Source organism: Physeter macrocephalus, chromosome 8, assembly GCF_002837175.3.
Source record: "Physeter macrocephalus isolate SW-GA chromosome 8, ASM283717v5, whole genome shotgun sequence".
NCBI lineage: Eukaryota > Metazoa > Chordata > Mammalia > Artiodactyla > Physeteridae > Physeter > Physeter macrocephalus.
Window position 1 is genome coordinate 10708590 of NC_041221.1, and position 15841 is coordinate 10724430.

At 42.6% G+C, this 15841-nt stretch overlaps 1 protein-coding gene across 1 annotated transcript in view; it reads right to left on the reverse strand.

Moving 5' to 3' along the window:
• DSCAM (DS cell adhesion molecule) overlaps nucleotides 1-15841 on the reverse strand; it is a 759593-nt gene that overhangs the window by 226034 nt on the left and 517718 nt on the right. The window contains exon 12 of the mRNA XM_024120069.1: nucleotides 9079-9252. Coding sequence (XP_023975837.1) covers nucleotides 9079-9252 — 174 coding nt within the window. The remainder of the gene's footprint in view (nucleotides 1-9078; nucleotides 9253-15841) is intronic.

Below are 15841 nucleotides of genomic sequence, written 5' to 3' on the forward strand. Positions count from 1 at the left end.
CTCCCGTTGCGGAGCGCAGGCTCCGGACGCGCAGGCTCAGCGGCCATGGCTCACGGGCCCAGCCGCTCCGCGGCACGTGGGATCCTCCCGGACCAGGGCATAAACCCGTGTCCCCTGCATCGGCAGGCAGACTCTCAACCACTGCGCCACCAGGGAAGCCCTGTCCATTTTTTAATTGGGTTATTTGTGTTTTTATTGTTGAGTTGTAAGAGTTGTAGATGCAAGTATCCTATTAGATATATGATTCACAAATATTTTTACACATTCTCCAAGCTGTCTTTTCATTTTCTTGCTGCACAAGTGCTTTGATTTTTATAAAGTCCAAATTATGTAATTTTTCTCATGTCACTGACATAAAAATTTACTCCAATATTTTACTCTAAAAGTTTTACAGTTTTAGCTGTTGCATTAAGTCTACTATCTGTTTTGAGTTAGTTTTTGTATATGGTGTGAGGTGGGGATCCAACTTTATTCCTATGTTTTGGGTGATTTATATGTTTATACTAATTCACTTCATGCCCATCACAACAGTCTGAGATGACTGGAGAACTAAATAACTAAAACACATAAAGCTTATGTAACTTGTCCAAGGTACACAGCTAGCAATTAGCAGAGCTAACCAGGAAGTTTGACTTGAGACCTCATTTTCTTAAATATCTTTCCCTCAAATGAAATTGTTATTTCAGAAAGTAAGGGCAGGATGAGATGCTCAATGAATGACGTTAGGACAACTGCCTATAACCATGTGTGGAAAACATATAAGCTCTGACTTATCATTCACATCACAATAAATTCTCCCTGAAGGGAGAGCCAGTAATGACTAAAGTAGATTAAACAATATGCAATCTGCTGAGAGAGAAAAATGATGGAAGAAAAATGATCCAAGTACCAGAAATCTTGATATTGGGAGGGTATCCAGTGGGTTAACATATGTGTCCTAGAATAAGAGGCAAGAAAGAATAGGACAAAAAAAAAAAAAAAGAGAGAGAGAATTACTGGAAAAAACAACGGTTGTAAACACCTCAGGTGTGAAGAAAGGTATCAGCTTAAAGGTCCAGGGAACTCCTCAATCCAAATCTACACAAATACAAAGGAAACGACATTCAGGAACATCACAGTCACACTCTGAAATCCCAAGAGAAAGAAAACCTTAAAAGCGGCCAAACCAAAATGACTCCTTAAGTGTAGGGGTTGTGACCCTGAACTGACACTAATTTTTAAAGAACCAAAAGACTACCCTGGCCCAACGATCAGGGTAGGGGCTTTTTCAGGTCAGGGAATCAGTGTGTTTTGGTTTAGGGCCAGCTTACAGTGGACATAACAAATCTTCAAATTCATCTTGTGGCTATTTCCTCAGTTCCAGGATGCTTACTTGGAATAGATAAACTCAGTAACCAGCAAAATAAATACCCACATGGTTCTCAAACTGTTGAGTGAGGTCTCTCATGATAGGAAAGGGCGGTGGAAACCACTAGCACTGCCTCTTGCTATCAGCTTAGTAAACCAGAAGCAAGAGTGCAAATCTGGAGAGACTGCAGAAATGTGTACCAGGTGAACTGGGGAAGTGGGTGGGGTTAGGGGTGGGGACGGAGACTCAGGAGAGAAGGAGAGCTGGTCACGGGTGAGGGTCTCCTAAAGGAACCCTGAGCTCTAACAGCTCAGAATGGGGCCTGGAGGGACCTGTTTGGGTTCCCGAGCAGCGCCCCTCTAACCACAGGGTACGAGAAGCAGAGTCGGAGTGAACGCCTGGGACACTGTGGGAGATGTAACCTTCCCAGTCTCCCCCGGGACAGCGGCAACTGCTCCCACCTGCTCTGCCGGAGGCTCCCCTGCCTCCCTCTGTGCCGCCTATAAGTCACACATAACCTACAATTCTGAGTGTTATTGTCCGAATTAGACAGGGGTTTAAAATCAGTTGTAGCTATAGTTGTTATAATGCTTTCCCTCTGCTCAAAATGCTCCAGTGGCATTTTATCATATTTAAAATCAAGTCCAAAGTATGACCATGGATCTAGCCCCTGCCTAGCTCTATGGCCTCATTTCGTTCAATGCACTCCGAGAGCAATGGCTTCCCCGCTAGTTCCCGGATGTAACCCACTTCTACCTCGAAACTTCGCACTTGCCATTCCATCTGCCTGGGCTGCTCTCTCCGAGTATGTGTACACCTCGTTTCCTTACTTCATTCTGTTCTCTGCAGGACATTATGTCACATCCCCATCTGCATGTCCTTCTCCCCATGGGGATGTATGCCTCATGCCGGTAAACTTGTTCAAGGGATAAGCAGTGTCTAGTACAGTCCCTGACATTAGGTGATACTCAGTGAATGCTGCTGATTGGATAAGCGAACAGATCTGACGAGGGGCAGCTGAGGGACCAAGAGGGGCTCCTGTGGGTCACTAGGCAGTGACCCCATGGCCAGAGACCGGACGGGACTGTAGGCATCTCAGCGGACGCCAGCACGGAGGGTGACAGATAACTGAGGACCCAGAGCACTGATGCCACCGCCCCCCGGAGGTCATGGGAGAGGAAAGATCTTAAATCAACTGAGAAACCTTGAAAGAGCAGCGATTACCTCAAACTGGCAGAAATAACTTTTCAGTTGCTGGGTAGAAGGGGGCCTCCAACCAGAAGAAGGAAAAAGAGGTAAGTAAGTAAGGGGAGAAAATACACGTTCTCTCCCTCGGAGGGATACCGGCCCCAGAAACATTGAAAAAACGCTGTTGGTATTCACCACTCTCCCTCCACCAGGTACCGACCTCCCTGCTCTGGGATGTGCCCAAGGCCTTCGGCTTGCCACTGACCCTCAGCTGTCATTCCTCCACAGACCTCTCTTACCCCAACCCAGAGCATCATGCTATGAATGCCAATTTGGTTGGGGCTCCTCAACCAGAATAAGGCTCCTCAACCTCTCAGGGGTACTGATCGCAGCCTGACTTGCTGGGGGGGGGTATGACTGAACTGAGCCCCATTACCTGCTGATGATCTGTCCACTTCCTACTTAGTCTGGACGCCTCCAGCCGCAAATAAGAAATCCCTGACCCACACCGGCTTAGACAGAAAAGCAATCAAGTAATTGGTCCTCTCTCAGTGATGAATTCAGAGGCGGCGGGACTGCAAACGCAGTAGCTTAGGGATAAATCTCAACTTTTCTGGTTGGCTTGACTCTCCCTTCCTTTATGTTTTGGTTTATCCTCAAGATGATGCTAAAATGGTTGCCATGATAGAGTATCTGGAGGTATCACCTCCAGACAGGGCCAAGAATTAAGAGATGAACATCTCCTGCTGAGTCTACAATTGAGAATAAGGAAATCTTTTCAAAAATATCACAGAAGACTTCTTACATTTCATTGACCAAAAACTGGTCACATGCCCATCCTTAAACCAATTATGCTCAGAGGGAGAAGGCTGCCCTTGGTTGGTTCAGACTAGAGTTCACATCCACCAGTGTAGACAGATTAGGATTTACCTGCTGGAGCAGGTGACCTAGCTGTGGTGCGCTTCCCTCAAACACAAGATTCTGCAAAAGATCTCTATTATCGCTGAGTGCATTCGTGTAACAAAGTACCACAGACTGGTGATCTAAACAACAGAAATTTATTCTACCACAGTTTTGGAGGCCAGAGATCCGAAATCAAGGTGTTGGTAGGGCCACGGTCCCTCTGAAGACTCTAGGGGGGAATCCTTCCCGGCCTCTTCCAGCTTTCCTTGGCTGTGGAAGCATAACTTCAATCTCTGTCTTCACAAGACTGATTCGCTCCATGTCTGTGTCCAAATTTCCCCTTTTTGTATGACTTCGCTACTACTGGATGGAGGGCTGCACGACTCCAGTCATACCTCCTTTTAACTCATTTCCTCTGCAAAAACCCTGTTTCCAAATGAGCTCATATTTGGAGATACTAGGGGTTAGGACTTCAATATATGAATTTTAGGGGGACACGATTAAACACTTAACACTGAGGGAGGAGGGAAACTGAAACGGGGTTGGCAACCAATTGTAGCTGCTCTAGTGGCCTTCCCATCTTACAGATCCCTTCTTTTTTTTTTTCTTTTGCGGTACACGGGCCTCACACCGTTGTGGCCTCTCCCGTTGCGGAGCACAGGCTCCGGACGCTCAGGTTCAGCGGCCACGGCTCACGGGCCCAGCCGCTCCGCGGCACGCGGGATCCTCCCGGACCGGGGCACGAACCCGTGTCCCCTGCATCGGCAGGCAGGCTCTCAACCACTGCGCCACCAGGGAAGCCCCCAGATCCCTTCTTAACCCCAAAGACTCTTTAGCTGGTAGACTCTCAGGCTCACTGAAGAAGCGAAATGCAAACGTTTAGCTGCCCTACCTGGAAGGAGCCACCAACCAGCATCGGCATTTGGGGTCTCCCACCAGCTCACAGGTCCCCCTCTGTTTTTCCACACTTCCTTTCCCATGCTTGCCCCCATCCTCTACTTCTGAACACGGACATTGCCATGAAAGCTGCAGATACTTTTGACAACTGGACTTCAGACTATGAGCGCGTGCATATGTGTAAGATATGGTCGGGGGGTTGCTGGTGGGCTCCACAGTTACGAAAGTGCGTCAACTGGGTGATTTGGACGCAGGGACACCTTGTAGTCTCTGACCAGCACGGATGTGTCTCGGGCGGGGGTGTAACTTGGGAAGCACCTACCTAATACCTAAGCTCTCCTGTGTGATGGCTCACGTCAGCCTCACAGCAACCCTGAGAGGACAGAGTTGTCTCTGGTTCACATAGGCTTGCCCAGAGGGTGAGTCACCTGCCCCAGGGCACAGGACTGGAAGGGGTGGAACCTAGGCCGTGTGAGGCGGAAGCCTGGCTGCTGACCACAGGGGTATATGCCTTTGATTCATTTATGTTTCTTCTGCTCCAAGGCTGCAATGAGAGTGTGGACATGAAGCCAAGGTGATGAAGTATTCAAACCCAGTTTTCATTAAAACCTAGTTTTCCACTGATTCACGGTTGTTTATTCCTCCTCAGCCCTGTGACCCTATTGTGGTGTACTGGTCACTTCCATCCGGATGCTCTGAGATACCCTGCATGAAAAGCACGACACACAGTCTTCATTTCAGGCCACCCCAGCCGTGATTTTCTAGAACAGTCGTGCTGACCTTGTTTTGCATCAGGAATCCCTTTAAAGATATAAAGGCTACAGTGTTTCTTCCCAGAAAGACACATACGTTTTTGCATATGATTTCAAGGGATCGCACAATCCCACAGGATCAGCTACAGCCTTCCGGGGCCCAGGAGCCAAGGTTCTGAAGGCTTCATTGAGAAGCTCTCAAATTAAAATAATAGAGGGAAAGCAGCATTAGACCGAGATACAGGCAAGCCATCTTGACAGTTTAAGGAAGCAAAAAACTGTAATTTAGTGTTTTTATGTAGGCAAACTTTACTCCCGCTACAAAACAAAGGAAAGAAACAAGTGTGTATCTCTTGCTCTTGAGTAAAGAGTGGCCTCTATAGAGTGACCGGCAGGGGCCTGGGAGCGCCCTGTGGAATAGACTCAGGCCGTCGCAGCCTCACTGCGTGGCAGCCTAGGGGGGGGCGCTCCTTCCTTCCCTTCAGAGACCACAGAGCAGCACTGCAGGTGTTTCCGCAGACACCTGTACATCCTAGAGGCAGCACATGAGGGCGGGAAGTAACAGAGGGTGGGTGGCCTATCCAAGGCTATTTATGGATTCTTTTATTTGGGGTGGGGGGGCAATGGAGCAATGGGTTATTGTATTCCAAGCCCAACACCCACTCTGGCAATGGCAGGACATGAGGTAGCCTGAGGTCAAATCACATTACTGAGGTCTGCTCAGAACTGGCCAAGGCCTGGGGACTGTCTGACCAAAGCTGACTCGAGCTGGTGCGTGCCCATGCAGTGCACACGCGTGTGTCCCCACGTGGGGCCCAGGGACCTGCCTAGAGGGAGGCCTGAGGACCAAGGCTGGACTGGGGCCCTTCCGGGTTGGCTCCGGAAGCCAGAGATGGGGAGGTGGGTTCCACAAATAACCGACTCTCCAGGGAAGCGCCTGCTCCTGGTTGATTCCAAAAAAGCGTCGGGGGGAGGCTTTCATTGTTAAATTGCTTTATTATTAGATGAGCGAGTTTTGAAAGCATTGGAGTCGTGGTAAGAAAACTTCCCAGAGAGGAGACCCAGCCAGTGCCAGTGCATGGTCCCCGGTGTCGCCAGTGAGACCCCAACACCAGGCTCTATCAGTAGAGTTCGGGTCTTTAAAATATGTATAAAACCCAGCACCAGCCATCCTGGGCGTCTGGAGTTCTCATCTGAGAAGCTGTCTTAATTTCCTGACATGCCTGATCAGGCAGAAAGTTCTCTCCTACTGCATTTAAAAATATGTGCAGACCAGTTTGTTTGTTTGTTTTAAAGACTTATAGAAAAGGGAGAGTCCTTACTATTCTTACTGAAAGCAGTGCAATTTCTTTTGAAACATTAAAGAAACTGTGCCTGATGTAAGGCTGGGTAGCGTCAGATAAGAAGAGCCTTGATGCAGTGCCAGGTGTAATCCCGTTACCAGCGCAGCGACATACAATCTGCTTGCTCAGCAGCCAGGCACCTGCTCTGCCCCCGGCAGGTCAGAGCCAACGCTCTCCACTCCTACTTCCTCCCGCTTTCTCAGTCAAAGAGCTGTACGCCAAGTGGCAGGTCTCCCGTTGCCATGTGCAGAGCCTAAACGTGTCAGTTTTCATACCCTTAACAGTCTTGCCAAGCAAATATACAAAGAACAAGCGAAAGCCATCCCCGTGTTAGCTGTTGTTTTTGTTTAAATGGTATCATTTGAGCAACAGTTAGAGATACTGTGTATCTTTTGCCTTCGTGTTTCTATATCTCTACTAAATTATGTTTTTACTTTTCAGAATTTAAATATTATGATTTTTTTAACATCTTTATTGGAGTATAATTGCTTTACAATGTTGTTTTAGTTCCTGCTGAAATTATGTATAAAGCCACCGGAGGGTTATCAAGAACTGGTAAAATTAACTGTTCCATAAATGCGCCTCTCTGCTAGCAGTTTGTATAGTTTGAGAGAGAGAAACTAAGCTTGACAAACCCTAAGAACAGTTGTCTTTGACGAACACTCGCTTTAAATGTTTCCTTCTCTAATCCCCTCCACATAGCGCGTAGAGCACTCAAACACAGTTACCTCTTGCCTTGAGTCTTTGGATTTCGTGTATCTGCTCTCTCTGTTCTCTCTCCCTCGAGCGCCTCTGTTTACCCCCAACAATTCTTTCGAAATCCACTGCACCCTTTAGGACTGAACTCAGAGGCCATGGGTACCATTCTGTAGGCACCGATTCTCCAGGGGGTGTAAACCACGCCCTCAACTGTGCATTCCCAGTGTCCCACGCTCTATCCTGACACCGACGCGTTCTGCTGGACGGAGCTGTCCACACCCAGGCCTGATGGACCCACAGGAGAATAAGCTCACTAAGGGCAGGGGGACATCTTTGTGGTCCCACATCCACTACCAGCATCAAAGGTATGGAGAGAGGAGATGTGGGGAAATCTTCAAGTTCTACATTTGCAAATTCTACCCATTTTTAAAGATTTTTTTTCCCCTGACGCTTTCCTTAATGCGCTCAAAACCATGGTTCTGTCCTCCTTCGAAAGGCACATCTCTGTGCACCTTACTCCTTCCCTTCCACTATGATTAGCAGGCAGGCTGTCTCCTTTCTCAAGACATAAGCTCTCTCATTCATGAACGTAAGTCTATGGTTGACTGTATTTACACCCTTCATGGGGCACTGTATCTATGAGAGCTTAGATACATATATGAGTGTGATAGAAAAAAATGCTTTATAAATTTAGAATATGTTAAAGCAATTGAAAAATACATTTCTTTTGTTGGGGAAAGATGGATCAACATTGGTCAGTATTGGTCTTCAGATCTTGGGTTTCCTTAATATTTCATCAACTTAGTTTTAAAAATTACGATTTCAACTTTGTATTTAAGTGATATGACAATTTGTCTTCAGATTCTTGAAAATCAGTTCCTCTGGAGTATAATATTTAGAAGTCAAAAGTATGTATTGGATATGTCCACAATATATTTCAAGGCAACCTTATTTCAGAACTTTAATTTGTCTATGATATAAAAGTATACCGAATAGACAGCTTGATATTTTCACTGTCCTATTAGAAAAAATGGGTTAACTAGAATAAATTCTTAGTAAAATAGGATGGATACTAGTGTGTGCATAGCTAGCCTTTAAATCTCTCTCTCTCTCTCTCTCACACACACACACCACTGGAATTCACTTTTAAATCAAATCTCTCTAATAAATGATATGATAGAGATCCTTGACAACCTACAGACAGCATAATTAAAGTAAAAAAGAGGAAGTCTGATCAAAACCTAGTAGTCAGGAAGAAATCACAATCTATCCAGTAGTAAAGAATATAAACGGAGAAAGACATAAGTCATTCACTTAAACTAGATGTACAACCATTTGCTAATGAGCAGTACTCAGTAGAAGTTGGTCTACTTTGGTCCTTTCTTTGGTGGTTTAGTTACCAAAGTATAAAAATAATTTCACTATAAAGTGCCCTTTTCTAAAAAATGGGTCAGCAACACGGACCCTAAGCATAGTGCTACACGTTCTTTGTTCTTGTAGATGTGTGTGTTGATAATGAGGTTTCTGCTTTCTGGATTTCAGAAGGATCTTAAAAATGAATCTATGGACAAGCCAGCTTGCAGATAATAAAAAGCATGAATAGACCTCTGAAAGGAATACATCTGAGAGCGTGCACTGGGCTTTTCCACAATAAAATTAACGGGAGAGAAATGTGGGTGCCAAAGGCAGGGACCCACTCGTCTGCTAGTTGACCCAGAGCCTGTAGCCATGGCCAAGGGAGCAGAAAGGAGGGGACTCATAGGCTCTGACAATCGCTGAACTTCTACCGTCCTCTTTAACTATATTTTTGGGACAGGAAACCCCCAGCTTCAGCAAATCACATTTTGGTTTTGTTGTGTTTTGTTTTTAAACAGTATGCATGGAGACCACTGAAAATGGAAGCCCCCGAAGCCCTACTTAGGTAAAACGAAGTGCTCTTCTTCCTTACTTTTCACCGTGAGGTACATGGACTTGCTGACGTCCGCGCCCACATCGTTGCTGACCTTGCACAGGTAGTAGCCGCTGTCTTCTTCTACCACGTGCTTGATCAACAGAGACCCGTTGCTGAGGACCTGAATTCGGCCATTCAGGGCAATCGGTTGGAACTGGGGAACCCCAGCACCTGCAACAGAATAAAAAAGAGGAACGGTGATGCTAACATGAATAAATACAGGGAGACAATGAGCTCAAGGACACCAGACCAATGAAGGGAAGCGATGGACGCCGAACACACAACCTAGAGGACAGGCACCAGATACACCAAGAATTTTTTCCTTCCTCCGATGATGAAATTCTTGTTTACAGAGAAACATGTTTATTTAAAATGACAGTATTTCAAACTCTGAGATAAAGAGTAAGAGAACTTACAGAGAGTTTCTACAATTCATCAAATTTGATAAGCGTTAAGTAGTTGATAAATTATTCACAGAAATCACAGTAGAGTGACTACAGAAGTAGACATCTCTTGTGTAACTAAATACATTTTTTGTGTCCCTAGGGACTTAATCTGTATGTAAACAAGGAGTGCTTTGGGGACAAGGTATTTGAAGACCTCACAGGATGAGCACCTGAGACTACAAGGAGAAAACTGATACTGCAGACTTCCCTTCTAAGTGTGGTTTATTCCAGTCTAGAAACACCATGTACTATCAGCACCATTTAATGTTATTAAACAAATAAGTCAGATCATTGCACTAAGACAGCACGAATTCAAACACTGCTCTCCTCCGAGTGCTTGCATTCAAGGAAATAGTGGCCCAGATGTGGTATGCTATGGTCACAGATGTGATGTGATCCACACAAAAGAGCCATATAAGACTAATTTAGAAAACAAATTTAGAAATAATAAAACAGGATTAAGGCCTCGTGAGACTTCTGGGAAGATGGTAGTTGGATGAATCGGATGAATCTGCTATGTTGTTTGCCCCTCTTCTGGGACTAGGAGGGTGTGGTCCAAGCCTTGAAAGGCTGACAGAGCTTCTCCATCTTCCTGGACCACTCCATCTTTCTGGAGAAAGCTCAAAGCATGGGCCAAGTGTGTGTTCTAGAGAAGAGCTGCTGGTCTGTGTGTCCCCAGAACCTACATGGGACCTGAACAGGTGGCTGGTCACCCGTTCACGCAGGAAACTTCAGATTTTGCATCTGGGGAAGTGAAATGAGAGGGGGATACACTTCCTCCTGTTGTCTCCTCCCAAACTGACCATTTACCTATTGGTATCCCTCAGGTCACAGTGGCAGAGACTGTGGCTATGCCTTCCCTTACCTATTTCAGCTCCACCAAAGAGACAAAGGAAATTAATCATGTATCTGAGGGGACCTTTCATAATGAATTACAAGGACAAGCAGAATCCCTACAACAGATGGTTTCTATCAAAACAGAACTGTTAGAGAGTATATATGGAAACTTGAATTTAAAAAACAGAGTTCTATTTCTGCTCAGGATGGAGAAAGACACAAAAGAATATCATTTCCATTCTAACAACAAAAAAGAGAATGTTAATCCACAAAATCATGCTTTTCTTTGAGTGAATCAGAAAGTGGAAGTCACAGGCAACTGGGTAAACTTAGCTGCAAAGAATTAAAAGCCCTACAGGAGATATGGTACAAGTAAACAATTTCATCTTTGGGACAGGGTGAGAGGACAAGGTCCTGGGCATACAAGCAGGTAGGAAGTAAAGAACTTGAAATAAGTATAACCTATTTCAATTGCTACTCTTTCACGCACCATGGCCAAAATTCAATAAAATAGTATGAGATGCACACACACAAAAACAAGAAAAAAGAACCAGAGAAGAAATGATCAATAGTTTTGAAATCTTGGTATGGAATTATCAGACAGGGACTTTACAAAAACTATGGTTAATGCCCATAAACAGGTGGGGGATTCAGAAAGAATATTGAAACTATACAAAAGAGACAGATAGATAAATAAAATGTTAGAAGCAACAAACACAATATTAGATTGAAAGAATTCCTTAAGCTAATCAGCAGATTGAACACAGCAGAGAAAATAATTAGTGAACTTGAAGCTATGTCAATAGAAATTATCCAAATCAAAACAAAAAGTGCAAAAGAGTGAAAAATACAGAATAGATTGTCCTAGAGCTCTAGAACAGGATCAAATATTCTAACACTGAGTAATTATAGTCTCAAAAGGAGAAGAAAGACAGAGGCAGAAGAAATAATATTTGAAATATAGAAGACTTTAATACGACTATCAGTCAGTTTGACCTAACTGACATTTATAGAACTCTACACCCTGCAGTAGCAGAATACATACTGGTTTTGAGTGCACATGGAACAGTTATCCAGAAAGACAATATTTTGGGCCATAATACAAATTTCAATAGATGGTAGAAAATAAAATAATACAAATCATTTTCTAGCTCCACAGAAAAACTAAAAGTGAAATCAATAACAGAGATATACCTGTGAAAACCTCAAATACTTGAAACTTAAACAATATACTTCTAAAAAAACTCATGAGTCAAAGAAGAAATCACCAGAGTAATTAGAAAAAATATATTCTGAGTTGAATAAGAATGTAAAAACAACATATCAAAATGTGTGAGATGCAGCTAAAAGCAACACTTAGATGGAAGTTTGTAGCTTTAAGTGTGTGTATTGGAAAAGGAAAAATATCACAAATCAATGACCTAAGCATCCCTCTTAAGAGGCTATTACAGGAAAAACAAATAAAACTCAAAGTAAGGAGAAGTAAGGAAATAATAAAGAGGAAAACCGAAATCAATGAAATAAAAAACAGAAAAAATATAGAGAAAAATCAATAAAACCAAAAGCCAGTTCTCTGAAAAAAGTATAATACAAAAACCTCTAGCTGGACTGATCAAGAAAAGAGACATTAGTTACAAGTAACTGTAATGAAAAAGGCCATCACTGCAGTCCCTACTTGAATTAAAAGGATAATAGGAAAATATTAGGAATAACTTTGTGTCAATAAATTTAAAAAGTTATATTAAATAGATAAATTTCTGGAAAGACACAAACTCTCAAAGATCACTCAAGAAAAATTAGATAACCTTAATAGTCCTGTATCTATAAGTTAATTTGTAGTTAAAAACTTTCCATAAAGAACAGTCAAAGCCCAGACAGCTTCATTAGTGAATACTACCTAACACCTAAAGAAAAAAAAATTTTTACACAAAGTCTTTCAGAAAATACAAGAGAATAAAACACTATACCACTGATTTTATGAGGCCAGCAACATCTTGATACCAAAATCAAAGTCGTTAGAACTACAAACCAATATCCCAACACAGACATAAAAATCCTTAACCAGCCGAGCCAGGACTGGGAGCCGGGAGCAGGGAGCCGGCCGGGCCCTCGGACAGGCCTGGCGAGCGCAGCGGCGCAGGGTCTCTGTGCTCGGCCAGGTGTCAGGCCTGAGCCTCTGAGGTGGGAGAGCCGAGTTCAGGACATTGGTCTACCAGAGACCTCCCAGCTCCTCATAATATCCATCGGCGAGAGCTCTCCCAGAGATCTCTGTCTCAATGCTAAGACCCAGCTCCACTCAACAACCAGCAAGCTACAGTGCTGGATACCCTATGCAAAACAACTAGCAAGACAGGAACACAACCCCACCCATTAGCAGAGAGGCTGCCTAAAATCATAAAGAGGTCAAAGACACCCCAAAACAGACCACCGGCTGCAGCCCTGCCCACCAGAAAGACAAGATCCAGTCCCGCCCATGAGAACACAGGCACCAGTCCCCTCTACCAGGAAGCCTACACAAGCCACTGAACCAACCTTACCCACTGGGGGCAGACACCATAAAACAACAGGAACTACGAACCTGCAGCCTGGGAAAAGGAGACACCAAACACAGTAAGTTTATCAAAATACACAGCAGATGAGGGACCAAGGAAAAAACCAACCAGACCAAACAAATGAAGAGGGAATAGGCAGTCTACCTGAAAAAGAATTCAGAATAATGATAGTAAAGATGATCCAAAATCTTGGAAATAGAATGGAGAAAATACAAGAAACATTTAACAAGGACATAGAAGAACTAAAGAGCAAAGAAGAAGAGAAAAAGAAAGGGACTGAGAAAATATTTGAAGAGATTATAGTTGAAAACATCCCTAATTTGGGAAAGGAAATAGTCTATCAAGTCCAGGAAGCCCAGAGAGTCCCATACAGGATAAATCCAAGGAGAAGCATGCCAAGACACATATTAATCAAACTATCAAAAATTAAATACAAAGAAAAAATATTAAAAGCAGCAAGGGAAAAGCAACAAATAACATACAAGGGAAACCCCATAAAGTAAACAGCTGACCTTTCAGCAGAAACTCTGCAAGCCAGAAGGGAGTGGCAGGACATATTTAAAGCGATGAAAGGAAAAGACCTACAACCAAGATTACTCTAAACAGCCAGGATCTCATTCAGATTTGATGGAGAAATTAAAACCTTCACAGACAAGCAAAAGCTAAGAGAATTCAGCACCACCAACCAGCTTTACAACAAATGCTAAAGGAACTTCCCTAAGCAGGAAACACAAGAGAATGAAAAGACCTACAATAATAAACCCAGAACAATTAAGAAAATTGTAATAGGAACATACATACCAATAACTATCTTAAACATAAATGGATTAAATGCTCCAACCAAAAGACACAGACTGGCTGAATGGATACATAAACAAGACTCATATATATGCTGGGTCTCTACAAGAGACCCACTTCAGACCTAGGGACACATACAGACTGAAAATGACAGGATGGAAAAATATATTCCATGCAAATGGAAATCAAAAGAAAGCTGGAGTAGCAACTCTCATATCAGGCAAAATAGACTTTAAAATAAACTCTTACAAGAGACAAAGAGGGACACTACATAATGATCAAGAGATCTATCCAAGAAGAAGATATAACAATTGTAAATATCTATGCACCCAACACAGGGGCACCTCAATACATAAGGCAAATGCTAACAGCCATAAAAGGGGAAATCGACAGTAACACAATCATAGTAGGGGACTTTAACACCCCACTTTCACCAATGGACAGATCATCCAAAATGAAAATTAATAAGGAAAAAATTGCTTTAAATGACTCATTAGACTAGCTGGACTGAATTGATATTTATAGGACATTCCATCCAAAAACAACAGAATACATTTTCTTCTCAAGGGCTCACGGAACATTCTACAGGATAGATCATATTTTGGGTCACATATCAAGCCTCTGTAAATTTTAGAAAATTGAAATTGTATCAAGTATCTTTTCTGACCACAATCCTATGAGACTAGATATCAATTACAGGAAAAAAATGGTAAAAAATACAAACACATGGAAGCTAAACAATATGGTACTAAATAACCAAGAGATCACTGAAGAAATTTTAAAAACCTAGAAAAAAATGACAATAAAAACAAGACGACCCAAAACCTATGGGATGCAGCAAAAACAGTTCTAAGAGGGAAGTTTATAGCAATATAATCCTAACTCAAGAAACAAGAAACATCTCAAAGAAACAACCTAACCTTACACCTAAAGCAAATAGAGAAAGAAGAAGAAGAAAACCCCAAAATTAGCAGAAGGAAAGAAATCATAAAGATCAGATCAGAAATAAATGAAAAAGAAATGAAGGAAACAATAGCAAAGGTCAATAAAACTAAAAGCTGGTTCTTTGAGAAGATAAAAAAAATTGATACACCATTAGCCAGACTCATCAAGAAAAAAAGGGAGAAGACTCAAATCAATAGAATTCAAAATGAAAAAGGAGAAGTAACAACTGACACTGCAGAAACACAAAGGATTATGAAAGATTACTCCAAGCAACTATATGCCAATAAAATGGACAACATCCTTCTCCATCTCATCCAATATATAGCAGAGGGAGGAACACTCCCAAACACATTCTATGAGGCCACCATCACCCTGACACAAGAACCAGGCAAAGATGTCACAAAAAAGGACAACTACAGACCAATATTACTGATGAACATAGATGCAAAAATCCTCAACAAAATACTATCAAACAGAATCCAACAGCACATTAAAAGGATCATACACCATGATCAAGTGGGGTTTATCCCAGGAATGCAAGTATTCTTCAATATATGCAAGTCAATCAATGTGATAAACCATATTTACATATGGAAGGAGAAAAACCATATGATCATCCCAATAGATGCAGAAAAAACTTTTGACAGAATTCAACACCGATTTATGATAAAAACCCTCCAGAAAGTAGACACAGAGGGAACTTACCTCAACACAATAAAGGCCATATGTGACAAACCCACAGCCAACATCATTCTCAATGGTGAAAAACTGAAACCATTTCCTCTAAGATCAGGAACAAGACAAGTTTGCCCACTCTCACTACTATTAGTCAACACAGTTTTGGAAGTTTTAGCAATCAGAGAAGAAAAAGAAATAAAAGAAATCCAAATCGGAAAAGAAGAAGTAAAACCGCCACTGTTTGCAGATGACACGATACTATACATAGAGAATCCTAAAGATGCTACCAGAAAACTACTAGAGCTAATCAATGAATTTGGTAAAGTACCAGGATACAAAATTAATGCACACAAATCTCTTGCATACCTACATACCAATGATGAAAAATCTGAAAGAGAAATTAAGGAAACACTCCTATTTACCATTGTAATAAAAAGAATAAGATACCTAGGAATAAACCTACCTAAGGAGACAAAAGACCTGTATGCAGAAAACTATAAGACA